The sequence below is a fragment of the Molothrus ater genome, chromosome 6 (genome assembly GCF_012460135.2).
Source record: "Molothrus ater isolate BHLD 08-10-18 breed brown headed cowbird chromosome 6, BPBGC_Mater_1.1, whole genome shotgun sequence".
Lineage (NCBI taxonomy): Eukaryota > Metazoa > Chordata > Aves > Passeriformes > Icteridae > Molothrus > Molothrus ater.
Window position 1 is genome coordinate 28,171,247 of NC_050483.2, and position 13,941 is coordinate 28,185,187.

Here is a 13,941-nt window from a genome sequence, read left to right on the forward strand (position 1 = left end):
TTACTAAGTTTTAAACAGAACCTGAAGACTCACAGTTTTATTCTACAACTGTCCAACTGCTGTATAAGACACCTAGCTTTAAGAAACAAAGTACAAATATTTTCCTTTGAACAGGAACATTTACATAAAAACAAGCCAAAACATTTGCAACATCTCCCTGCACCTACTTAATGCTGCTTTTAACCAAAATTTAGAAGAGAGAAGCCTAAGAAGCAAAACATGAAAAAGCAGAACTGACAAAATTTTATTGCATCAATAAGACCATTTCATTTTGCTACAAAAAAATGCTAAACTCAGTGCCTTAGATAAATTCTGAAATACAGAAAAATTTTTCATAAGAAGATTCCTGGAAAGATGTGGTATGAAACTAATACAAGGGTGAAGTATCCATGTGGAAAACCATAAAGTTCTTAGGATAAAAATTGCAATCATTCTAACTAGAAAGCAAGCAAGAAAAAAAACTACCACAGCAGAAAGTCTCGCTCACTCTTCTCAGGAAAAAAAGGAAAAAAAACCCCACAGCTGAAAAACCCAACACCCCTCCCCCATCACTTAAAGCCTAGATGGTTTTGAATATTAGTCAGGTTAAGCATGGTTAAAGGTACACACAGAACCTGAGTGATGCTTGGACACTCCCTTTCTCACCCTATCAAATGAGAAACAGATCTATTTTCAATCACTAATTACTAAGCCTACATGTTCTCAGCAAGAGCTGGAATGAATAGTTTATGGCTCATGTACTCACATAAGCAATGAAATTTGCAAATGCAAGTAAGCAATAAAATTCTTCGAAGACAGAACATATTTTGCCAAACCAAACAGCTGAAATGCTGTTCTCCTCTACTGTGCATCTATATCTCATTTGTGTTTGAAATCCGAGATGTACTTCACATGCATTTATGGGTTAGCACTACTGTTCTCCTCGTGGCTGAGGCATCATACAGTTTATCTTCACATGCCCTACCACTATATTAAAACCATACTTGAAAGATACCCAAGTAGAAAGAAGCAGTCTGTTCAGTCCATATCTTCAGTATGGAGTTGTTAATCACCATGCTATTATGCACCTTAATAAAACCTACAGCTGCAGGGATTACTTACACTTCTCTGATAAAAAAATCAAAATATTGGCTCAGAGTATTATAACTTACTGTGGATATTTAATGAAAAATATCACTAATAACTATTTCTGAAGAACAGAGATGTGTGCAGCAAAGGAGAAACAATGAAGAACAGCGTGGTATCTCCAAGTTACAAACTTTTGCTAGAAAATAGTGCAGAAGAAAACAACACACAATTCAAGAAAGAAAGTAAAGCCCAGGAATTCAATTTTGTGGTTTCATTTATAAAAAAGAAAAAAAGTAAGTCTGAAACTAGCCTGAAGAAATATTTACAATTATGTCAAAACAGTCACTACAGCAACCTGAAAAGCAAAACCCTATCAAGGAAGGAACAAAGCAGGACAATAAAACCATCTGGTTTGAATTCTGAACCAAACATTTTTACAGACTAGCTTGACAGTAAAATTTTTATACTAAGGCCAAAGATAAAAATAGGAGTCTTACTTATCCTACTTCATTGAACTTCCTACTTGAATGATTCCACTTTTAAAAACACTGGGCTGCTCACATAGACCTCTTGAATATAATGCTGATGTACTTCAGGTCAAAAAACTAAAGCTAAACTCCATCTGACCCCCTGTCCAATGCAGACCCTATATCCCAGAGTTTGGGTATCAATACCTAGTATTATATTCATGTAGCAGACAAATTATTCATAATTGACATTAATCTTCAATAAAGTTAGTTCTGACTTTGTGTTTAGATTTATTCACCTAAAGGAAAAGATGCTGTAAATCTTCAAAACACAGTGTTACCAGCGTATGTGGCAGATGATGCTAGCATATGATACACAGAAAGTCATGTTTGCATTACATAGCCTTAACTAAAACCCCAAACATTAATTAGTGGCCGACTTCAATAAATTAATGAGTTTTATCTCACAGCAACATTTTACAGCAATGTGAACAATTCCATCAGAGCTGATAGATTTTTGATTTTTAATCTAATTCCAAAAATTCCTATTCAACTCCTGTTTGAGATGAATACTTAGCAAATACATGAACAACACATGTCAACAAAATGGAACCACTCTTCCCAAATCAAGCAAAAGTCATCTAATGAAAGCCTCTGTGTCATCCATAGGGGAAAAAAACACAGGACTGAATCTCCACAAAACTTACTAAAATTCTGCTTTACTAGGAAGTGGTTAACAATTAATAGATGCAAGATGCATTTCAAGTGTTATTTCATTGGTAAGTTCCAGAACTGCAGGAATTCTACAGTAGCCTCATATATCACTTCTAACACTGCCTACATCTTTAAGTGCTTAACGGTAGCAATCTGACCTCGACTGAGATGACAAGATATCCAGCATCAGAGGAAATTCTGTAAAACTCGCACACAAAAGCTGTGACAGTACAGTAAAATGCTTATAAGATGAGAGTCCTTTCTACTGCTGATCAGCTTACCTGGGTCCAGTTACAGCACGGTTCTGCTGAATACACGAATAGAGACAGCCAACATACACACAACCTGATCACAGGAACTTTACACATTTTTCAGTTTCTACCATTTCTAAACTCCAGTTTCTCATGCAGGACTGTTTGGTTCAGTAGTTTGAGCATGAACTGGCAGACGCACAGAAAACAAGATCAGAAGACCCATCTTCTGTAATTATATTCATTCTATCTGCAGGAAAATGTAGCAAAAACTAAAGCCATCAGAAGCATGGAACAGCTCTGCAAAACAGGCAAATCAATGACACAGACCATGTGAAACATCAGTATAGAAGGGAAAAGTCATATGTTGCCAGCAGCTGCCAAGACCATTGGCTGAGAAACAGAGAACTGCACTTTTTAATTGCAGGCAGACACACTAAGCATATATGTACAAATACAGACTGAAGAGGTGAACAGGTTTCCATGTGTCATATGAAACACAAGACTAATCCAAATTCACAAAGCCTTATTTTGCCTGCCTGTAGAGATGTACTGCAGACCTCAAAAGACAGAAAACAGTATGAGCTGTTACTTCAATATTGCTATGCAATGTACAGAAGGAAAAATGCGTCACACTACATGCAGTTTTATTTACAAAAGGGTATGTATCTTAAGAACTAAAAGTAAATAAACCTTAAATTGCAGCAAGCTGTAAATCAGCAGCAACCTAAAGAGCACATCTTTTACAATTAATACAGAATTGGAAAGAACACTTGACTTTTCAGGCCAGCTCAAGTTTTACAAAACATCACTGTGTTACATACAGCATTATGGTGGTTCTCTAAATGGTAACAAACAGCAATCCAGAAAGAGCACACATCTGACAGAAACCAAGCACAAGACAGTGCAAAGAGGGTATTTCCAGAATATCACCATACAGTGGAGCAACTGCAACTAACCCATGACTCATCAATTCACTAGCTACTTTTGGAGTCTGAATAGCTGAACAAGGATAACAACTACCATAAGACGTCTTCCATTTTTTTATCATATATCCACCACACACACATAATTTCAGAATTTCCAGATGCTGTTTCTCTGCATTTTAATGAATTGCAATTTCTATTCAAATGCACATACTATCTCACAGCAAGTGAGTCATTCACTACTTCCTGGCATAATAATACAGAAATGAAAGTAATAAGTTGTATCTGCAGAAGTGAAATATGTACAATTTTGTACAACATCCTGCTTAGTAGAAGATTAGTAAAGACCATATCCATTAAGATACACATTTTAGCAGTTACATGAACAAGAATGTAGTTCTAGTCTCTAAAGATTGAAGGATAAAATGAAGTTATAATTATTGATTTAAATAATATTTGAAAAATAGAAACTGAAAGCTGCTCACTGGAAAAAAGGAGGTGGTATTAGTATCAGATTTTAGTTATCCTGTGTGCATCTGTTAATTATTTGTTTCAGAAAGTTACCATAAGCAGTCACAGACATTAAAAAATATTTATATAAAATTATAAAATAATCCTTCAGCAAAAGATTGGACCAGACTACTTCTAAAAATCACACTCAACCAATATCCCCTGATTTTGTGAAAATCCAAACCAAGTTGATTCTGTAATTCACTTGCAACAAGTAAATAAAATAATTTCTTAATTTTCTCCAAAAAATGCTATACATATATACACATGACATGTATATATATTACACATGTATGTCTTTAAAAACCTCCCAAAATATGAATACATCTCAGTAGTAAGAAATACTGGCTATAAAGCACTTAGATTCTAAACAGTTAAAACATTTTCTCTCATTAATATTAGTCATGGGTAAGCCTAAAGAAGAAATCCACAATTAAAGATACAGATGTTACAAAACTTGTAATATAAGCTATAAATTGTGGGGGAAACTATCCAACAAACCCACACAAGAGAAAAACCAGTAAAGAAGGACACTATGAAAGAATTAGATTGATCATGAACAAATAAATGCAATGTAATTACTACCTTGCTGCTAGACAAGACTGAGTAAATGTTTAAGCAGTGCTAAAGAAAAATTTGTTCTGCTTTCAAAAAAAAAAAGGGGCAGAATGACATTCATTTCTTACAATCATAAAGCAAATACTTCCTTTTCTCTTAGGAAGAACAATAAGATGGAAGGTAGGAAGAAACAATATACAGCTCGTGTTATTAACCATATCATGTCAGCAGATGCAGAGAACTCAATTCCAGATTGCTTCTTAAAGACAGCCTGCAATCCATTGAGAAGTACAGCTTGGATATTTGCCATTTATTAAAAATACTAACAACTAAAATTTTACATGATGGTCATTTGAAAACTGGAAATGGATCAGGCCAGCAAGAATGACAGCAAGCCTTTCAAGCATAAACTGCTATAAGTTTGTACCTTTAAGATTACTTTGAAATTTCACTCAATGAAATGGTGGGGAAGACAAACTTTTTCAAAAGAGCAATTAAAGTATTTCACGATATTCAGCATCTGTCTTACATTAATTCTTTCAGCCTACTGACAATTAGTAAGCACGTACAAAGTACAAAGTCTGACATGTTCTAAACTTAAGTTATGTTAATCCTCCTTTGCACGTAAAGGGAGAATCTTAATAGCTTTAAGCAGTAACAACACAAAACAGAATGAAATCAAATTTTGTGCTAAGGAAAGCATAGAGTCAAAATGGTAAACACATAAGAGAGACCTTTTATTAGTCACATTACTCTCAGTAAACATGGAGAGCTCTCACTTTAACAAGGCCTTAGGAAGAATATGTGTTAAGTGTTCAGCTTCTAGGGTTAGTACTAGAAGAGTAACCTTGACTCTTTTATTAAAGCTACTGCAACAACCTGCTCCTAGGAATAACAGAAAAAGTTAAAAAAACCCAAAAAACAAATTTGCATACATCAGTAAGGTGAAGGCATATAAATAGGTCTGAACTAACTGTAAACCAGTCAAAATTCATCAATAATCAATATACAGCTGAACTTCAGTGTGGCATGCTTTCTTCTACTCCCCAGAAATTAATTGTACTGATTTTTATAGCTGTTTTGTTAATACTGGGGGACACACCACAAAAACAACTCCACAAAAAACTCCAAACAAAACCAAAAGAAAACCTCACTATTGGTCATACAACCTATCTCACTGTGGGCTGGAAACCTTTTTAAGATTAATCACTATATATTTTAGGCAGTCTATATAATAGGAACAGTCAAATTAGCCATAGTTTGTTAAAAATACTTGTCTTGATCTAAAATACAATTTTATGAAGGGTTTGTCCACCTAGATGTAAAGATCCAGATTATCTGGTAGGTATTGGCCTTTGAAAATTCCAGAAGTCAGACTGAGTTAATTAGCAACCTTATACTGTCCTGAAAATGTATTTTAAAGACACTTATCTACCTCGAAACAAAAAGTCTTCCAGTTAAGGCAGCAAATATAGTTAACCAAGAAAAGAAACAAACATTATAATAAGCAATAAACAAAAAAAATATTAAGAGTTCCAAATTTTGTTTTAAATGCCACTACTAATCTGTATTAATAATAGCTACTCCAGGTAGCTTATTGTTCACATTACACCAAACAAAACAATAGTGAGGGAAAATAAGAGGAAACTACATTCCTCTCCAGCATTGGAAGGTTATTGTGTTCACATAATCAAGACAAAAAAAACCCAAAAACTCAAAGTAAACAAGACTGTCTAGCCAGCAACGGCAAGGCTAAGCAAAAATTAAATCCCTAGGAGAATTCAACTTAGTAACTAGACCATTGTAAGAATCCACAATTAAAGGCAGCATGGTAAGAGCTTGGGATTGGTTTTATTTCTTGACACCACCTCAAGCCATGCCAGAGAGGCTGCAGTCGTTTGTATTACTCAGTATAATGGAGCAGGTTTGATTTGATCACAAATAATAGCTTTAAGATACAGCTCTAATTAATGAGGACTGATGGTAACAAACCCCTAACACCTCTACTTATAGATTTTGTAAAACCTGTTTGGGTTCAACACCCATTTCAGTAGATCTTTCACGATATTGCAAAGGAAACGCTTTTTCAGTTTTACTGTGCAAGAGTGGAGAAACAGGGAAGATGCTTAAGTATAGTTTTAATTTAAGTCGCTCATTAACAAAATATGACAAGGTACTTCTGGTCGGTCATTTACTTACCTCCACTTGCTGATTCTTGCTCTTCCCCTTCAGGAAATGTAGCCTGGCTTGGTAAGCTATTCCTAGAACGAGTGACTGACTCTAAGTGTGAAGCCCTTCCCAACAGAGATAGCTCATCTAGCACCTCTCCTTCTTTGGCTTCCAAATCAGATTTTGAAGTGGTTAACTGTTTTATGTTACCTGGTGCCATTAAACTATTTGGGTCATTTAAACAAGCTACAGTACCACTGTCCAGGCTTAACACTCTGGCACGATTCTTGGCACTGTTTGTGCTAGAAGTCCGTCGTGTAGATCTTTTTTTGCTAATTCCTTCAGAGCTAACGTGGGTTTTGTAAGCATTTTCAGAGTCTGTGCCCCCACGATCTTTAGAAACGTATTTGGTCTTTAAAGCACTGTATTTTCCCTCAGGAGACTGGCATGAATGGGAGGTGGTGCTGGAAGAGCTATCACTGCTGAACTGGTGAGCTGACTGCATGCTTGATGTCCTGCTCAAGTCACTTTGATCACTGGAGTCCTCATCGTGACAAAACACAGCACTGTGAGGTTTAGTACCAGATACACCTCGGAAGGAAACATATTCCCTGTGCCGACTTGAATCAAAACTACTAGCCCGCTTTTTTCCTGTCCTTCTCCGGCTTGATTTGTGGCTAGAGGCTGTTCGATGTATCAAACTAGAAGATTTTGGTCGGACATCTCCTTCTTTTTGTTTTCCACTAGTTTCTTTAGCAGCTCTTGAATCTACTAACACAGCTAGTTTCTCACTCTGCTCATCTCTTTGTTCAGCAGCCTTCCCATGCGGCCTGTCAGCTTGTGTAGTCAATTCATTGGCATGTGGGTTCTTATTGGCCTCTTCTGAAGCAGAGGCACCAAGACCTTTCTGGCTGTGCATCTCATCAGATGCATTAGAACCCTTTACCTCTTGAACACCACCCAGAGGACTCACTTCCACAGCAGTCCTTTCGCTACTAGTCCTTTTGTCAGTAGTAGAACTACTGTCATCCTCTGAGTTGACACCACAGTCTTTTTTCTTACCATCCTTTTCCTCTTCTCTAGGAGACTCCTCCTCGTGCTCTGACAATACACTTTCTATATGCGTTGAGCTAGTATGTTCACTTTTATAGCTACTGATGGTACTGTTGGTGTCACGATCAGTCCCGCTGCAGTAGCTTTCTGTTGAACCACTGCTTCTAGTACTCAGGCTTCTCAGACTGTCCATACTTTTGTCTGCTTTCAAGGATTTGCTCTTCCCACTCTTAGTCAATGGTTGAGGGCTGCTACTTTTCAGAATGTCATCTAACTGAAAAACTCCTGAAATGCAAGAGTTCTCACCCAAAGACTCTCGGGATCCAGAAGGGGGTTTGGAAGCTTCTAACTCACTGACAGGATCTAGTCCTCGTTTTTGCTGATAGAGGGGGAAGTCATTTAGTGAAGCATCTGGAAAAGCAACAGCAGAGCTAGAAGTCCTTGGTACACCTCGAGGTCTATGATCCTTCCTATAGGAGTGAGAATGCAGAGTTACCAGCGAAGCTACTTCTGTGTCACATGCACCGTTTTTAGACTGGTCCACAAGCTGGTTGTTCGAGAGGCACACTTTGTCACCGCTGTCCCTTGGCAAATCCTGTCCAGAGGACAATGAAGGTTGGATGGAGACAAATGAGTCGTTCGACACCAGACGAAAAAGCTTCCGATCAGTTGCCAAATCTGTTTGAGTACATATTTAAAAAGAGTCATGTAGAATGTTCATGTAAGTCGTATAGCTTCCTTTGAAACTGTTAGTTTATATCAGACAAAGTAAATGAACTGAAAAATCCAACTGCAAGTACTACAAATTTGTCACCATTACCATTTAAAAATATTTTATAACATTTGGGCAAATCTGACAAGCCTTTTTTTAATAAAAAAAAGAAACCATCACTACCAGCTTATCCCTAGCAACTGGTAAGACAAGGCAATTCTGACAAGTTCCCAACTTCCTCTATTGCTTATGTGTCTCAGACTTAATATTTTTACATATTCCAAAGTTTCTTAATTATAAAAGAGTACCCTGCCTTTCTTTTTGGTTTCTACATGCATTAAACAAACTTTAAAGTTATTAATGAAAACACAGTAAACTCTATTAACTCTGAAGTCACCAAAAACCCAGCAAGAATCACCTTTCCTACCAGATACCAAGTAAGTTCAGTTAGCAAAGATGCAATCACTGTCACAGGTCTCTTTGTACTATAACGAAACTACCTATGAAGTCACTGAGTTTTACTACCTCTACAAAAAAAAAAAGGTGCTTTTGTTGTTAAAGCAAATCATGAAGATTTACTGTTAGCTCTTGGTTAAAACAATCATTCCTGTTACCCATCACAAGCAGTCTCCCGTAAAACTGTCCATCTGCAGGCAGTACTAAAAGTCAGGCTACTTTTCCTTTTGCTACTGTCACTAGCAGATCTGGAGGCTAAGTTGTCAAATTCCTGTAGAATATATCTGAATGCATGTAACTTAAGAGACTTCACAGTTACATTACTCAGCTGAAAGTTGCAGAACCCTGCTGCCTATTACAACAGCATGGCCATCTGTGATGCTCCATTCCAAACACACTTTTTGCACCGAATCACACAGTAATGATTGAATCATTCATCTAATGGTTCTAATCACCCACTAGTGATTAGACTGGCAAAAATGAAAGGTATTCTCAGAGTTAACTTCCTCCTAATCACCAGAAAATCGGCAAACAAAGATTTCCCTTTGGTTTTATGCTCTGTTTTAGCCTGAGCAGGTCTTTTCTGGACAATGAAGCTAAACAAAAATTTGTTTTGTTTTGTTTCAGAACACAAGCTAATAGTTTCCTTACATAGTAGAAAAAAAAAATTTAAATTAACCAAGCTCTGATAACTTGCATCTTGGAAGCGGCCTATAGGTCTAAGAACATAGAGCTCTCTATGGGGTTATTTACTTTATAGAAAAGCTCGCCACAATTTCATTTGTCTGTACTCATAAGGAAAGCAAATTAATCTACAATGAAGTCCATTAACCACAGGCCACCTGTAGTCCAAGAGATATTGTCTAAAGAAATCAAGTTAGCTATCTTTCAGCAGTAAGGTGACAGTAAATATTTATTACCTGCTGGAAGATGTCAGAACAAGGAACACACAGTCAAAGTTATAAGCATTCAAATTATGCTTCTCAGAAGCTTGAGTAATTAAGAAAGGAAACAGGGAACTTCAAGATAGACTCCAAGAAAGGGTATCAGTAAACTGCATGAATTTATTTAGCATATTGAGCAAAGGGTCTTTGGTAACAAAACACCATGTTTAAATATGGAGAAGAAGAAATTTTACCTTGTTCTTCACTTCCTTCTTTACATAGGCTGGAACTCTGGCCAAGACTCAAACTGATATCATCAGAGGTCTTGGCAGTGTCAGTATCACCTGCAAGTTTTAAGAAAAAAAAGAGTACTAGTGCTCAAAGTATTAACAGATACACCTACATTCTCAACTGTCATGGAAGACTGTTGCTTGTATTTCTTCATCTATAGGTAAGTAACAGTAGTTACAAAATTAGAATAACACAAGATTTCTTTTAGATATGAGTATTGTCTACTCTATTATCTTCCACAGAACTCAATGGCAATCAAGATTGGGTTTTTTTCCCTTCAAAGTGCATCTACTGGATTATTTCTTTTCTCAGGGTTGTCCATAAAAAAAGGGTAGACTAAGAAAATACTTCTAATGGTCAGAAAAGCAAGGAGAAAAACAAAATCAAGGTGACAAAAATTTGCATTCAATTTTTTTTTTTTGCCTTATTATTGGCTGGATAAATTTACAAGAAAATACTCATAATATGCAAAATTGTTATCTTTTCATCTTAGAGGAGTTCACAAGGGCTGGAAATTACTTCAGCTAAATGTCAAACAACAAGAAGTAATCAAGTCATTGATATGCAATACCAGAAGGGTAATTGGTTTCACTGAACTCAAAATAGTAGAGAGAGGTCTACCCCAACCAACCCTTTGGCTCTGCATTTTATAGGCAAATGGAAAAGCTGTCATTACATGGGAAGTAGACTATGGACCCCAGATTATTCTCTCCTTATGCTTTGGTCGTATCATTTGCATGTCCAAAGAAGACTTCCCCCAACTAGTAAATGCTACGTTTCACTCAAAAAAGAAAAATCGTCAAGATAGAAGGCAGACAGTATTTGGAAACAACACAGTAAACAATAGTGATTTGAAGTGCTTCTGCAAGGTAATTTAACTAGCTAAAAATCTCACCTTTGATGGTTGCTGCTGTTCCCAGACGAGATAACCCAGATCCAACCTAGAAATAGGAAATTATGTAAAAAGCTGTACACTTTCAGGAAATAAACAATTGTTATTTCCTATTAGTCCAACTCATGCATTTGCCTATACACCTAGGAGAGGTTTTTAAAGCCACAAAAGCATCCAGCAGCACAATGCTGTAAAATTCTGACTATGTTTCCACTACAAAGAGATGAAAAGTCATATAATTAAGCATCCAAATACATCACAGCACTATTCAATTCAAAAGCCAGTGTTCATGGAGACTTTACTATGCTAATTTTAAAAAGTTTCTAATCTAGGAATTCTCCTGACATAATGTGGCAACAAAGTACAAGTGCAGTGTGACAGTAATAATTGCTGTTGTAAAACTTAACATTTAATGCCAGGATTCTGGTTGTCTAAAATGCTTAAAGAAAACATAATCTTAGTATAAAACTTATCTGTTCACAATAAACACCAAGCTAAATCCAAAAATTGCTCCCATGTGAAAAGATACATATTTTCCCAGTTAATTTCACATTCAATGGCAAACCAGCAGGCATGGTATCTGCTCATACAAAAAATTTCACCATTTAGGTTTGCAATCTACCTTTCTAAATATATCCTATAATCCATTGGAGATTACTTTGCAGAAATGCTAAAGAGAATTTGGTCTTACCTTCAATAACATTTTCAATACAACCTTTCAACTACAAAGAGCATACAACAATGCAGGTGTCAGATAATTAAATCACTCAGAAATAAAATAGAGGAAGAGCACTCAAAGGCAAAATCCGAACCTATAATACATAAATATGATGGCCATTTGATTGATAGATGTATACTTACTGGGATGCTGTTTTCCAAAAATGCCTAGTTAATATTACTCTGGGGAAAAGAGCAAAATTCTACTAGTTATTTTCTGTAAGCACAGCAATTTCAGGTAACCTGAAGATGTGTGCAGATCCTATTCAGCCATAGCACAGAAGAACAATGACTTTATGTATAATCTGAAAAAACAGCTAAGAGCTTGTTTAATACATTTGCTTCGCAACATTGTCACACGCACTTTTAGTAACTCATTTTGTCATGTTTCAACAGTTTTCCATTCAATAATATGTCACTGAATACAAATGCATCATCACAGGAAAGCTATTTCATACAGAACAACTGAACAGAACTCAGATGCTAACTGTTCATGCTCCCTTTTGATGCTGCACATTCAATCAGAGGACCAGTGAATACTAATTTTCTTAGAACAAATACACTATACTTTCTTTCACAGTAGCTTGAACTTCTTCACATGCTTTAATATTAAAACTGTTATGTTTGGAACATATTTTTTCCCAAGACCAGTCAAGTAACTAGTCTGGGCATCATGTTTCTATTTTCCTACATGGACTATCACTTCCTATTCCTTTGCACCAGCAAATGCCTTCTCCCTTGGAGGAAAATCTCTTAAGAGTATCTATGCTGCATAACTGAGCTTGATTCAGATAAAACACCAGCATTAGTATACCACTGCACTTGGTTATCTACTGCTTGCTCAGAGACCTAATTAGAAGAACATGATATTGCAATACCATGCCAAGGACTTCCATGTCATTTGAAGACAGGTTCTGTGTCTTTACCAGGATGCTGCATTGTTCATTATCAACATAACTGTACCGCCTGACCACTTCATCTACTTGTCCTCATGAAGGGTTGATAAAAACTAGCCACAACCAGCTAAATGTCACAAGCCAAACAGAAGAAACAGCACATCCAACACTATGGAATTTGAACACATAGACCTGGCAGACGTAATATGGAAACAGAGTAACTTCCCCAGTGAAATTCAAGGCAACTAGAGCATAATGAAGTTACATTAAAATGTAATAAAGCCACGTTCTTCAGCACTTCCATCTGGCAGGACTCCCTATTTATTGCTTTCTTCCCAATCCTGCTGAACAACCAAGGAAGTGAAGATTTTGCAGAGGACATGCAAAAATTAAACAGTTTTAGTCTTTCCATTTCTAGCAGTTTATCTTTCTTTATGCTTCAGCAAACTAACTTTTTTGACCCCCAAATCTGACCTATCAGGAATAACAATCTGCAGAAAGCCATTCACAACTGCAAGAGATAATCAGCAGTGGAAATATTCTAAGATAACTTAACATAAGCTTCCTCAAATACAGCATTTAAATTTACAGATTAAGCTTTAAATAGTAGAAGAAACAAAAGTAAGGGAGGAAGACAAAGTTAGAACATCAGCATGAAGATACAGCTTGAGCAACCCAAAGGGACAAGGGAATCCCACTACCTTCTTAGTACTTAGCTCACCATACTCTGAGCCATTTTGATTTCTTAAATCAGAAGAAAGCTAACTGAGGAAAAGGGAATAGTTTCTGATGGGACAGTAGGTTCCCTTTCAAAATCCAGCTATTCCTAATTTAAGTACAAGATGGGTTGAGAGCTACGCTGCTGGGAGAATGCAATGCCTTCCTAATAATGCAGTTACATACAGAAAAGAAAATTGTTTTTAATCTAATATAAATTACCCAAAACCCCCGCAAAATAACAGGAAGAGGTTATCTATGGACTGCAAAGCCAACAATACTAAAGCAACAACTGTAGTAGCTTTAATTCTTACCTGGTTGTTTGGATCTATCCCAGCATAAGAATTGCGTGAACTACAGCCAACAGGGGGAGTTGCTTCTCGTATGAACTCTGACATCTCAATCCCTCCACCAGGGTCACTGAAACATTAAAAAAAAAAAAAAAAATCAACACATTATCCCCACCAGTTAAACAAAATTTTGTCTATGTTGAGCGCATATTCAAAACAGATTTTCCTTTCTCAAAAATCATGGGCTCAAATATATCCCAATATCTTGGATGAACACTGGCTGTTTGACACAGGAAGCTCAGTCTGAGCCAGAGCACTCTATACACTCTCACAGAAACTGCTGCCCCAAGTCCACTGTCACCAGCCAACA

The 13,941-nt window shown here is 36.5% G+C and overlaps 1 protein-coding gene across 11 annotated transcripts in view; it reads right to left on the reverse strand.

The window, feature by feature from the left end:
- Positions 1 to 13,941, reverse strand: part of PCNX1 (pecanex 1) — an 89,523-nt gene that overhangs the window by 61,876 nt on the left and 13,706 nt on the right. For 9 of the 11 annotated variants that reach the window (XR_004980350.2, XM_036384616.2, XM_036384615.2 and 6 more), the window contains 4 exons: positions 13,596 to 13,701; positions 10,955 to 11,000; positions 10,023 to 10,112; positions 6,694 to 8,394 (listed from right to left, as the gene is read on the reverse strand). Coding sequence is in view for 10 of the 11 variants with exons in the window: in XM_036384616.2 (XP_036240509.1) it covers positions 6,694 to 8,394; positions 10,023 to 10,112; positions 10,955 to 11,000; positions 13,596 to 13,701 (1,943 nt within the window). In the remaining variant the exon portion in view is untranslated. The remainder of the gene's footprint in view (positions 1 to 6,693; positions 8,395 to 10,022; positions 10,113 to 10,954; positions 11,001 to 13,595; positions 13,702 to 13,941) is intronic. The other 2 variants (XM_036384620.2, XM_036384619.2) reach the window with 1 other exon arrangement.